Source organism: Mixophyes fleayi, chromosome 12, assembly GCF_038048845.1.
Source record: "Mixophyes fleayi isolate aMixFle1 chromosome 12, aMixFle1.hap1, whole genome shotgun sequence".
Taxonomy (NCBI): Eukaryota; Metazoa; Chordata; class Amphibia; order Anura; family Limnodynastidae; genus Mixophyes; species Mixophyes fleayi.
The window spans coordinates 57,399,741-57,413,796 of NC_134413.1; the positions used below are offsets into that span (position 1 = coordinate 57,399,741).

General features: G+C 41.7%; 1 protein-coding gene across 5 annotated transcripts in view; it reads right to left on the minus strand.

The window, feature by feature from the left end:
- The window catches only part of MTA1 (metastasis associated 1), a 303,171-nt gene that overhangs the window by 30,718 nt on the left and 258,397 nt on the right, over window positions 1-14,056 (minus strand). For all 5 annotated transcript variants that reach the window (XM_075192755.1, XM_075192764.1, XM_075192754.1 and 2 more), the window contains one exon: window positions 12,871-13,022. In XM_075192755.1, coding sequence (XP_075048856.1) covers window positions 12,871-13,022 — 152 coding nt within the window. The remainder of the gene's footprint in view (window positions 1-12,870; window positions 13,023-14,056) is intronic.

A 14,056-nucleotide genomic window follows, 5' to 3' on the forward strand; every position in this document is an offset into this window, starting at 1 on the left:
ATTCTCCTTCTTTAGAAACAAATGATCATTTAACCTCCACCGATATCGTGCCGAAAATTGTGGCATTATGTCAAGCTTCAAAAACATGGCCGAGTGGTCAGACCAGGGAACTGGAATAACGACAGCCGATTTCAGGCTTTGCTTCGTGTGAGCATCTACAAAGATCATATCTAGTCTACAATATGTGCCGTCTGGCATTGAGTAATGCGTGTAAGCTCTGTCATTAGGGTATAGTACTCTCCATGTGTCATATAAATTAGCATGTGTGGGTAAGGACTGCAGTTTGGACCCTTCGTGGATAGTATTTTTGCTGCGTGATATAGGGCGTGATCGATCCAGCGCGGGTTTAAGACAGTATTAAAGTCCCCTCCTATTATTAGCTTTCCCACTTTAGACTGTGAGAGTCTGGCAAAAAAGTGAGAGAAGAAAGTGTTTTGGTCGGTATTAGGTGCATATATTGTGGCTGAAGTAATAGGGGCGTGTGAAAGTAAGCCTGTTAAAATGATGAATCGGCCCTGGGGGTCCTCGTAAATTGTCTCAATTGTCAACGGTAGAGTGTGGTGAAGAAGAATGGCTGTACCTTTGACCTTGTGAAGAGGTCGAGTAGAATACCTGCGGATATTGTTTACAATGCAATTTTGGGTAGTTATGCTTAAAGTGCGTTTCTTGGAGCATTACAACTTGCGGAGAGTGCCATTTCAGGTATTGGATCAGTATTGTGTGCTGCTGCGGAGTGTTGAGACCATTAACATTAATGGTCAGAATTGAAAGAGTCATGGTTGATATCTGAAATATTCCGACCAAAATCGAGTGCGGTAGTCTGATTGGTGAATCAAGACACCAGGTTGAGACAGGGAAATTAAAAAGGAGGGAGAAAGAGTAGTGGGATATTTAAGAGGACAGTCAAAGGGAAGAAGACAGTTTGACTGGCAAATCATGTCTTCCGAACAATAGAACCAGTACATCCTGTGTACTTGGGGCATGTGGGGGGTGGTAACATAGCAAACAGGGGAGACTTGGGGGAAGGGAATCCGAGGGATTATAAACCAGATAATATCTGTATCTGAATTTTAATTAACATTCAATTGGGAGAGAGAAAGCGCTTATGTAAAACATTGAAATATTAAAAAGAAAAAAAAAAGGGAAAGAAACAGCAATTACAGTTTAGATATTTACCTACGTCTAGCAACCAGTCAGTTTAAACTAATATTTAATCCTAGTGACATTCTCAGACAAAGAATCTTCAAATTGTCTTGTTGCCAGCCAAGGCAAATATCTGCATCGTGGCCTGGGTGGCAACTCAAGTATCAATAATCAGCTGTCTCCCAAACCATGAGGGCACATTTTTCTATCAATTTGGCAAACACTGTAAACTTTGTAAACTATTGGACCCAACATTTGGTCAACTCACATGAGGCCTTGAAATTGGAGGTCAGTAACGTTTATGAGAGTTTTATTTGCAAGTGAAATTTGTATAGCTCATGTAGAGCTTATGACCTCCCAGTTTGATACATTTATCTGTATATAATAGGGGCCTCTTCAAATATAATTGAACTAATAAACATGGTAAACTTCACCTGACTCCTTACTTGATCTATATATAGTCTGGTCAGTGTTTCTTCACTGAACTAGACGAACATTAGTTTCTCAATCCTATACCAAATCTTAGTCTGAAGCCAGGGAGGCTTCTCTATTCGCAACGATGCACCTTAGAGTGTAAAATCGAATTGCTTCAATATTGTGGTGCTTACTATATTCAGTTTGGAACAAGTAATTGATCAGCCTATCAGGGCTTCTATAGCTAAGAATCATTATAGGTTGTCTTGCAAATATCAAGTATCTACCTACATCTTGGGAGAGCCTTGGCTACACTGTTACATTTGCTCATCAGTATTTGACTGTGTACAGATGTCCCCCTCAAAGTAGCTCAGTAGTGGTTTTAACCTGTTACTTCCAATAATTGCAAGTGAGTATGAACTTAGCAATCAGTGTTCATATATATCAATTGTTGACTGCATTGTCAATAGCAAACTATGTTACTAATTCAATACTTATGATAAACAGTTAGCTCATATAGTAATCTATATCAACTGAAGCCTTAAACTAAAATTCAATAACATTTAAGTTGTGCTCTATGATCAAATAAAATTTTACTTGACTCCTGCCAGTGTTGCGAGCACATAGTAAAGTACATTCGTCATTACTGGATAAGGCATAAAGGCTGCGTTGTAGATCAACCAAAGACGTGGGTAGACTTTTCCAGATGGTTCAAGTCGCTTCAGTAGACTAGTGAGTATAGAACAACAAATGCGCAAATTTTGTCCAAGTTTCTCAAGCTTGAGTCTTGCCGTTTCTGACATGGTGGCTGTTGGAATAGAGGAAGTCGGTATGCCTAATGTTGGTAGGAAAGTTCTTCCTTGATCTACTGTCTTGATTCTGTGGGATTGACCTTCATGACCTATCAGGAGGTGAAAAGGAAAGCCCCATCGATAGCGGATTTTATGGTCACGTAGGAGCTTGGTGATTGGAGCAAGGTCTCTTCGTTTTTGTAGAGTAGCAGGGGCCAAGTCCTGGTATACCTGGAGATCTGTTCCCTCAAAAGTCAATGGAGCAGCTGTTTGTGTAGCCATTGCGAATTGCTCTTTGTACTTATAGTAGTGGAATCGGACGATAACGTCTCTGGGCGGTTGGTTTAAGGAAGGTTTTGGACGTAATGCTCTATGGGCTCGGTCTGTTTGGACCTCCATTGCTGAGGCCTCTGGAAGATAATGTAGGAACAGTCTCTCCAAGTATTTAGGCAGAAGGTTGTTATCTATTGTTTCAGGAATATTCCGGATGGGGAGATTATTCCGCCTATTCCTGTTCTCAATATCCTCTAGGTGATCTCTTAACGAATCCATATCTGAACGGATGTCTGAAAGTTCTGTGGAAACAAATTCTTGAAATTGGCAAACTTCGTCTACCTTTTGTTCTAGGTCCGCCGTTCTGGATGCCATGGCCGCTATTTATTTGCGGAACTCAGCTACTACTTTTCTATTTTCCTCTTGAATGACAGTACGGACTTCAGATTGTATGGTGGTTCTGATAATGTCTCTCAATTCCGCAGATATTGACACTTCATTAGTGGAGCTAGTGTCATCGTTCTCTGAATCTGAATGCGTTATCGGCGAGGATGTTACAGACTGCGATGGCAACCGCTTTTTAGCTTGGGTAAAGATAGAAGCTGTTCCCGGGGTGGTAGTTTTCTTATTTTTATTCGGCATTGTTGCAGCGTGCAACTAGTGACTAAAAAATATTCTGGGATCTGTCAGCAATAGTAGCTAGTACCAGCTAGCCATTAATTAGATTTCTCTCTCCCGTCGTTTTAAGGCGTTAAGGTGCTAGAGCCTCATGGATTCCCCTTGTGTCCCGATGAGTTAGCCGCTCATTTAGCCACTCATTTGCTCGTAAATTCTGTAAACTGTAGACATTGCTAGGACTGCTGAACCTTGACTTCCCTAGCAGCTATGTCTCAAGCTGCGTCTCTGCAAGATGCTGTGGGGATTCAATTGGTTCAGATTGCAGTGTAGCATATTGTACACTAGGTGGCAGTAGTGTATGTCAGTGATTATTCAAGCACCGTTAGGACACTGTAGGGATATGGTGAGGACAGAGACGGTCATAGATTGTTTTAGGAGGAGGTCTGACTTCTAACAGGCAAACGATGTCCCACACTGACAGTTTTCTTACCTCAGTTTTTCTGATGTCTATGGGGATTTCAGCACTGCTGGGCTGCTCCAGTTGTATTACGTCAGCCCCTGACTCCAGCAGACCTCCCAGCAGGCACTGCAGCCGCCAGACCACCGGAAGAGAACGCGGTAATGGCGCTCACTATTTCCGGTCCTATGCTGGTGACTTTATTTGGAGCGAGGAAGGTCCCGACTGGGTGGTTATTCCCACATTCGATTAGGGAAAAGGTAGATAGGACCAGAAGGCGGGACCCGCTCCCGCAGTCTCAGCTGGATTTGAGCGCACTGTCCCGCTCCTGCTGGCGGTTATAGAGCGTCTCCAGGCGCACCAGATGTCAGGCAGCCTTCTGTCAGTGAGAGGGTCAGGTCCGACAATGCTCTGTCATCCAACAGGTACGAAGGGGCAGCGGAGCTGATCGGGTATGTCACCCCGTCTCTCTGAGCGCCAACTGTTTTTCTGGGCAGGTATTACAAAAGCCAGGTAGGCAACACGGGTTTTGCCCTGCTTTTTACCCTCTAAGGTAATAGGGATTTTTTAACTATTGTTTTAGTTATTTTTGTGAGGAAATCTTTTGCCTTGCATCTAGATGGCTGCCAGGCCACGCCCCCCTCCACATGACACAATTTTAATCGGAAGCAACCACCTCCTTTAACTCGAATCGAGAAGACTATAATGAAATCTCCATTGATATAAATGGCCACAAATAATTATAATTAATTATAAATTATAATTATTTAATCTAATAAATATTTATCGATATATCTATTCAGTTTCACAAATTCTGTTATCGGAGGGAATCGGAGTGGCAGAACTGAAACTAGTAGGACTCAATGACGACACCATGTTGAGAAGCACATTAGTTACAGCTGTCTGTATCAGAAAGCATGCTCCCACCTTGCTCATCTCTTTAGTTTACCCCTCTCCACTGGAATTTCCCCTCATCCTTCAAATATCGTCTCACCCATTCTAAAAAAAAATAAGCAATCTTGACCTCACCTCCCTGTCTCAATACTGCCCCATCTCTCTCCTCCCCTTTGCCTCCCAAAAACTTGAGTTGCTTGACTACAGCTGTCTCACCAGATACCTCTCTCACAACGTCCTTCTCCATCTTCTCCAATCTGACTCTCCCTCCGCTCCACAGAAACTGCCCTAACCAAAGTTACCAATGAACTTCTGTTGGCCGAATCAAAAGGCCACTTCCCTTTGCTGATCCTCCTGGACCTCTCCTATTGCACACCCTTTACACCCTTGGCCTTTCTGACAGTGCCCTCTCTACATTCTCCTCCTACCACTTCAACTCCTCTTTTTTGCTTCTACTTCTTGAGCCCCCTCCCCGCCCCATCTATCCCGTAGGAGTCCCTCAAGTATCTATATTAGGCCCTCTGCTCTTCTCTCTTTACACTTCCTCCCTGGGAAAACTCATCAGTTGCTTCGGTCTCCAGTATCACTTTTTTGCTGAAGACACCCAAATCTACCTTTGATCTTCTGAAAACTCCCCTTCCCTCCTCTTTCGTGTGTCCAGTTGCCTCTTCGCCATCTCCACCTGGATTCCCCTACACTTAAACTTAAAATGGTCAAAACTAAAGTTATTGTATTTCATCCCTCAAGAGTTTCCTGCCCTCCCCACCACTATCTCCTCTGTTCACCAAGTATGTTGCCTGGGCAGTGTTTTAGACTCTTCCATCCTGTTCACCCCCCACATCTAATCTATTGCTCAAATCTGTTGTTTCCAGCACCGCAACATAGGTCGTATCGGACACTTCCTCTCCCATGAAGTCAGAAAAACTCTTATCCATTCACTGATCATTTCTTGTCTCAACCACTGTAACCTTCTCCTTACTGGCCATCTTGCTCCTTTTCAATCTATGTTTAATGCTGCAGCAAGACTTATATTCCTCTCTAAACGCTCTACTTTTGCCTAACCTCTCTGCCAGACCTTACACTGGCTCCCTTTCCCCTGCAGAATCCTCTCCAGCTCCATATTTTGAAATAAAAACAGAGGAAAAACAAGCCCGCGCTCGGTATATCTCATATTATATATGGTACCAGCTGCTTGGCAATAAGCCCGCGCTTTGTATATCCCATATTGTATATGGTACCAGCTGCATGGCAATATAAATGCCCATATATGTATACAAAACAAAAAGACAGTTGTCAGCGCTTATCCTTAGCCTTATTGTTATAGCAGCTGTCCATCAAGCCTATTTAAGGCACATTTGGGTGTGGCTCACAAGCCAGCCCTTGCTAGATGTAAACTAGAGATGGTCACTGACCCCCGTGTTTTGGTTTTGGATTCGGTTTTGGATCTGGATTACCGTCGTGTTTTGGTTTTGGTTTTGCAAAACCGCCATTGCGTGTTTTGGTTTTGGTTTTGTTTTGCTATTTTTTTGGAAAATCCATGTTTTTGGGCCTAAATTAACCCAATTTAGTGCTCCAACTGTTTTAGAGACAAGAAATCTAATTGTTGAGGTAATAAATCATCCAAAAAAACAGTTTAATTCTTCGTTGGTAGGCCTATTCTACACACAAAACAGATTGTCTTCCTCTCCATCTATGCATATTGGCAATGCAGCCATCGTCTTTGAATGTATATTACACCCTACACTTATAGTTAAATATGTAAAGAAATGGAAAAAGCCAGTTTGGTTTCTGTCTCTCAAGGGCCCCCTCCACTTGTATAAAATACCAAAAAATTCAGCCATTATAGACTGTACAATATTAATTGACATGGAGAAAGCCAGTTTGGTTTCTGTCTCTCTAGGCCCCCCTCCACTTGTATAAAATACTAAAAAATTCAACCATTATAGACTGTACAATATTAATTGACATGGAGAAAGACAGTTTGGGGTCACTCTGTCTCTCTAGGCCCCCCTCCACTTGTATAAAATACCAAAAAATTCAGCCATTATAGACTGTACAATATTAATTGACATGGAAAAAGCCAGTTTGGTTTCTGTCTCTCTAGGCCCCCCTCCACTTGTATAAAATACCCAAAAATTCAGCCATTATAGACTGTACAATATTATGAAAAATGGACAAAGCCAGTTTAGGGTCACTCTGTCTATGACACCCTACCCTTAAGGATAAATTGCCCTAACAGCAGTCTTTCAAGATGGTATGTGATATGGAAATGCCACAAGTCCCTTTCCTCTTTGGGGGTAGATTGCACCCTACACTTACATAGAAAGTTTTAAAAAGATGTTATTGGCATCATCTTCAGCTTAATCCTCACCCTCATCAGTGTGTACGTCATCATCACAGACTATCAATTCATCGCCGCTTGAATCCGCCATTAGAGAACAGTCAGTGCTTGGATGTCTTGGATGGTGAAGGCCTTCCTCGTGGAAGATGTAGTTCATTTTTATAAACATCATTTTCTCCACATTTTTGGGAAGTAACCTTCTACGGCGATCACTGACTAAGTTCCCTGCTGTGCTGAACACTCGTTCAGAGTACACACTGGAGGGTGGGCAGCTTAGGTATTGCAAAGCAAGTTTGTACATGGGTTTCCAAATGGCCTGCTTTTCTTCCCAGTAAGGAAAGGGACTGTCTGACATTTCCATATCAACTACCTCTTGAAAGTAATCCTCCACCATCCTTTGCATGTTTATACTCATATTGGATGGAGTTATGGGCAAAGTGACACATTTTTTTGAAAAATCCTTCAAACCAGCCCAGATGTTAAATTGTTCTGGTCTGCCCCCTGTGTCTTCCCTGCTTCTTTTTTGGAAATTTAATTTTTTACGAGCAACAGCTTGAGAAAGTGAAGGAGGACACGTCGTCAAGCCGAGGCCCAGTTCAGCGGCCAACTTGCTGAGCACTAGCTCCTTTCAAAAGTTCACATCTCGCTCATTTACAAGTAAAGACTCAATGTAGGTTTTAAACCTTGGATCAAGCACAGTGGCCAAAACGTACTGATCCGAGTTCAAGATCTTAATAACTCGAGGATCATTGTGAAGCGAATTAAGTACTTGATCGACAAGGCCAACATACTTTGCTGAATTGCTTGCTTTCAGCTCCTCCTTCATTTTCTCAAGCTGCTTTTCCAATAGTCTAATTAAAGGAATGACTTGGCTCAAACTAGCAGAGTCTGCACTGACCTCACATGTCACAACTTCAAATGGTTTCAGCACCTTGCACAGCACTGAAAGGATTCCCCACTGTGCAAGAGTGAAATACATCCCCCCTCCTTTCCCAATGTCATGACTTGTGCAATATGCTTGGATGGCTTTGCGCTGTTCCTCCATCCTCTGAAGCATGTACAGGGTGGAATTCCACCGAGTTACCACCTCTTGCTTAAGTTGGTGGCAGGGCAAGTTAAACTGCTCTTGGAGCTGCTGTAATCTCCTACATGCTGTGGCTGAATGCCTGAAATGGCCTGAAATTTTACGGGCCACCGAAAGCATCTCCTGCACCTCACGGTTATTTCATAGGAAGCTCTGCACCACCAAGTTGATGGTGTGAGCAAAACAGGGAATATGTTGGAAATCACCCAGCTGTAATGCTCGCACTATATTGTTGGCGTTATCTGAAATGACATACCCTGGGGAGAGTCCGAGTGGTATAAGCCATGCATCGATCACATCTCTCAGTTTGCGTAACAAATTGTCAGCCGTATGCCTGTTAGTGAAGCCGGTGATACAAAGAGTGGCCTGCCTGTGACAAATGTTACATAGTGGTGTACATGCTGCTGCTGTTCCTGCTGGTGAAGGTGAATGACCAACCCAGTGGGCTGTCACAGTCATATAGTCTTTGGTTTGGCCACTTCCACTTGTCCACATATCTGTGGTTAAGTGAACAGTGGGCAGAATGGCATTTTTCAGCGCAATCTCTACATTTTTACACACTTTTTGGTATAGTTGTGGAATAGCTTTACGGGAGAAATGGTGTCGCGATGGAATTCTGTAACACGGACACAAAACCTCAATTAACTGTGAAAAACCAGCTGCGTTTATTGTGGAGATTGGACGCAGATCTAACACTAACATTGCAGCCATGGCGTCTGTGATTCGCTTGGCGACTGGGTGACTGCTGTCATATTTGCTTCCCCTTGCAAATGATTGTTTCACAGTTAATTGCTGAAATGTAGGACTGCTCATTTTATTAACCTGCCTCTGGGATGACGATTCACCCCCAGCAGCAGCAACAGCAGCAGCAGGACTAACGCTTTCTTCAGAGGAATCAATAATAGTGCCGGAGTCATCCAGCCTTAAGTGGGATGCCGGGCTAACTCCGAGCGCTACTGAGGATATTGATGAGGATGGTGTGGTGGGTGTATTTTGTAGCCGTCGGTATGTCGGTGAGCGGAGGGTCTTAGCTGATGAGGGAGTGCTTGTATTCTTTTGGGAAGAACTTTCAGCTTTTCCCAACACTTTGCCATGAACTCTCGTTAAATGGCGTAACATAGACGAGGTTCCAAGATGGTTAAGGTCCCTCCCTCGACTGACTGTGGCTTCACATACACTACAAATGGCTATACAATTGTTGTCTGGATTTGGGTAGAAATAATTCCACACATAAGAAGTGGATTTTTTTGTTTTATGCCCAGGCATGACAATGGCCTTTTTCTTGTCACGTGCCAGAACTGCTGCCACTGGTGCAGGACTTACACAAACAACCTCATCCTCATCAACATCCTCATTAGTGCCCTCGTCGCCTACACAAATCTCCCCCTCATCCTCTTCTAATTCCAAAGTGGCATCCTCAATTTGGGTATCACCGGCTACACTCGGGCTATTAAGGCACACATCAGCAGAATGCTCACGATTAGACATCCCACTGTTGGATGGACTCTCCACAGGGATTGTTGTCATTTGTGAATCAGAGCAAATATTCTCCTGTAATGCCTCACTGTTATCTTGCAGCTCGGCTTTGACGCGTAACAGTAGTTGTGCATCAATTGTAGGCTGGGTAACTTTTTGGGATCTGCCACTAATAGCCAAAGGTGAAGGCCTCATTCTCTCTTTGCCACTGCGTGTGTAGAATGGCATGCTTGCAATTTTTTTTTATCGTCACTTAACTTTTGCTCAGTTACACTTCTTTTTCGCTTCAATACAGTAAATTTTTTTGGGGGTTTTGTTTTTTGCACTAATTTGAAAACACTCTGTTGTTTGACATCGCCTTGGCCAGATGACGTACTGGGAACACTAACATCAGGACTGGTGACAGAACCTGTTTGCTCATTCAGATCATATGTGGACTGCTTTGAATCCATTCTGAGCGCAAACCACTGGGGAGTGCTAAAAATTATTTAGTAGATACTGCTGACAGTTATGACTTTTGACAGCCAGAAATATTAATGCACAATTAGGGAGGACACCCCAAAAGCACTGAGGAGTGCTAAAAATTATTTAGTAGATACTGCTGACAGATATGACTTTTGACAGCCAGAAATATTAATGCACAATTAGGGAGGACACCCCAAAAGCACTGAGGAGTGCTAAAAATTATTTAGTAGATACTGCTGACAGATATGACTTTTGACAGCCAGAAATATTAATGCACAATTAGGGAGGACACCCCAAAAGCACTGAGGAGTGCTAAAAATTATTTAGTAGATACTGCTGACAGATATGACTTTTGACAGCCAGAAATATTAATGCACAATTAGGGAGGACACCCCAAAAGCACTGAGGAGTGCTAAAAATTATTTAGTAGATACTGCTGACAGATATGACTTTTGACAGCCAGAAATATTAATGCACAATTAGGGAGGACACCCCAAAAGCACTGAGGTGTGCTAAAAATTATTTAGTAGATACTGCTGACAGAAATGACTTTTGACAGCCAGAAATATTAATGCACAATTAAGGAGGACACCCCAAAAGCACTGAGGAGTGCTAAAAATTATTTAGTAGATACTGCTGACAGATATGACTTTTGACAGCCAGAAATATTAATGCACAATTAGGGAGGACACCCCAAAAGCACTGAGGAGTGCTAAAAATTATTTAGTAGATACTGCTGACAGATATGACTTTTGACAGCCAGAAATATTAATGCACAATTAGGGAGGACACCCCAAAAGCACTGAGGAGTGCTAAAAATTATTTAGTAGATACTGCTGACAGATATGACTTTTGACAGCCAGAAATATTAATGCACAATTAGGGAGGACACCCCAAAAGCACTGAGGAGTGCTAAAAATTATTTAGTAGATACTGCTGACAGATATGACTTTTGACAGCCAGAAATATTAATGCACAATTAGGGAGGACACCCCAAAAGCACTGAGGAGTGCTAAAAATTATTTAGTAGATACTGCTGACAGATATGACTTTTGACAGCCAGAAATATTAATGCACAATTAGGGAGGACACCCCAAAAGCACTGAGGTGTGCTAAAAATTATTTAGTAGATACTGCTGACAGAAATGACTTTTGACAGCCAGAAATATTAATGCACAATTAGGGAGGACACCCCAAAAGCACTGAGGAGTGCTAAAAATTATTTGGTAGATACTGCTGACAGATATGACTTTTGACAGCCAGAAATATTAATGCACAATTAGGGAGGACACCCCAAAAGCACTGAGGAGTGCTAAAAATTATTTGGTAGATACTGCTGACAGATATGACTTTTGACAGCCAGAAATATTAATGCACAATTAGGGAGGACACCCCAAAAGCACTGAGGAGTGCTAAAAATTATTTAGTAGATACTGCTGACAGATATGACTTTTGACAGCCAGAAATATTAATGCACAATTAGGGAGGACACCCCAAAAGCACTGAGGAGTGCTAAAAATTATTTAGTAGATACTGCTGACAGATATGACTTTTGACAGACAGAAATATTAATGCACAATTAGGGAGGACACCCCAAAAGCACTGAGGAGTGCTAAAAATTATTTAGTAGATACTGCTGACAGATATGACTTTTGACAGCCAGAAATATTAATGCACAATTAGGGAGGACACCCCAAAAGCACTGAGGAGTGCTAAAAATTATTTAGTAGATACTGCTGACAGATATGACTTTTGACAGCCAGAAATATTTATGCACAATTATGGGGGACACCCCAAAAGCGCTGGGGAGTGCCAAATATGAAGAAAAAATAATAAACCTCTATCCTCCTCTCTGCACTAGCGATTTTGGTTAGAGCAATTGCAAGAACAATATTGTATTCTCTGTCCCTGCTCTAATTAGCCTATGACTACACCCTGCTCTCTCCCTCTGTCAAATGGCGATGGATTGCTGTGGAGGCGTGTATTTATAAAGTTGAAGTATCGCGAGAACCGAGCCCCGAGATCCGACGACGTCACAATGACGTTCGGCCTCGATTTGGATTCGGAATGGGCGGGAGAGTACCGAGCTGCTCAGCTCGGTACTCGGATACCCAAAGTTCGGGTGGGTTCGGTTCTCGGAGAACCGGACCCGCCCATCTCTAATGTAAACCCCTATACCTGGGAGGTGAGTGCATCTGATTTTAACTGCATTTTAATGGTGTTTAAAGCACATAGGTCAGTGTAGGACCTGCATATAATGAGGTGCCCTTGATGCTGGGATGCAGGCTTAAATATTTTGATCAAAATATGAACTAATACCCCATGTTTTCATTTTGCTAGATACACACAGATATGCAGTAGGCAACCCCCCCACTATTGGGGGGTTGCCTACAATCCCCCAATAGTGGGGGGTTGTAGGCATGGTTAGCGAGAGAGAGAGATGGACCATCACTTGAATATTAAGTGCATTAATTTTCACATATAATGCATATATCTTGCTACTTATATCTTTCATTTGAACTCCCATTCAGCTTTTTTTATCATTTCCCATTTACTTTTAATTTGCACATATATATACAGTAATTATAAAAATGCTACACACCCTTATAGAAATTGCAGGTGTTTGTGATGAAAAGTCTGAAATCAAGATAATTCATGTCAGACATTTTTCCACCATCAAAATTCAAGTGTAAAACAAGTAGACATTTAGCCTAATAGTGCCACAGGCACCAGGAAGCAGAGGATACAGTCCATATTGACTAGAGTGGGAGAGCAAAACATATATTTTATTGGCAACAGTGCTAATAATAATGCATAACATATTATTTATGCAATAATGCATAAAGTAATACAAAGCTCCATTTTCTGAGGATAGAACCTTAATTTAATATTGTTATGGGTGCAATGGACCTACCTTGTTTCTTCTGTTGCCATATAAAAAACATCATCAGGTGCATCAATCCAGTTCATCTGCCTTCTCTTGACCGGAGGTAGACAACCACCTCGGATTAATCTGACCTTTGCTGGGTAGGATTTCCCATTGAGCAGTAAGTTTCGGTTTGGTCCCTTGTGAAAAAATAAAGTACACAATTTTAAAAACCAAAACTACTTCTGCTAAACTCATACACTAGACAATGTTACCAAAACCCATTGCAATGTCCTCCAAATAATTAAGTAGAAAAGTATTGTTTTCGTCTGCGGTCATATACAGTAAACAAAAATAATCACTCACTTTTCTATGTTGACCACTTTTATATTATTATATATATTATACAGGAGGCTACAGACATTTGGGTAAGTGAAGTTTAGTCATGGGTCATTTATGTGATCTCTTGGAGCTAATCACAACCCAGATTTGTAAAATATATCCTTAGCACCTAAAAAGAAGGAAATTGTTATCAAATGTTTTGACACTCTCATAAATATGTAATTGACAGCATATCAATTCCTAAAGTTATGATAAAACAAATGATAAAATGATCGAAAAAACTGATTTTATATGGACAAGTTAATATGAAATAGTGATAGAGTGCCAAAATAACACATTAGAACACTGAAAAAACACATAAATATTGTATCAAACTGGAACATATTTGGTTTATGTAAAATCTTCTTACATTCATTAAAGGGGCTGCTCTTTTGGGTATTTTATCCAAGTCATGAACTCTAAATGTGCCCATTTTCTTCTATAGCTAACTGATCAACAGTGACTTCTGTGGCTTAACCTGTTCCTCCTTGAGCCTATTAATTGAGACTATTAATAATAATAATGTTTGGTTTTGCATGAGCAGCGCAAACCGTTTATCCTTGCTCACTCCACACATACATGTTTGCAGCCACTATGAATGGTGGAGGAGATTCCACCTTCTAAAATGACTCTTATAACTGGACTCATAAATCGAACAAGCACAGATCCTGACCAATCTGTGACAATTGCTGCTGGTCTGCAGCTCAGATCACAGTACTGTCAGGCAAAGCATGGTCTGTGTGAGATCCTTTATGTATTAAACATTCCATCATGTATTAAACAAAATACATCAAACCCCAAGGCAAGATCTGAGAACACTCGATTTGAAGGAAACAGGAGAAATTAACATAGG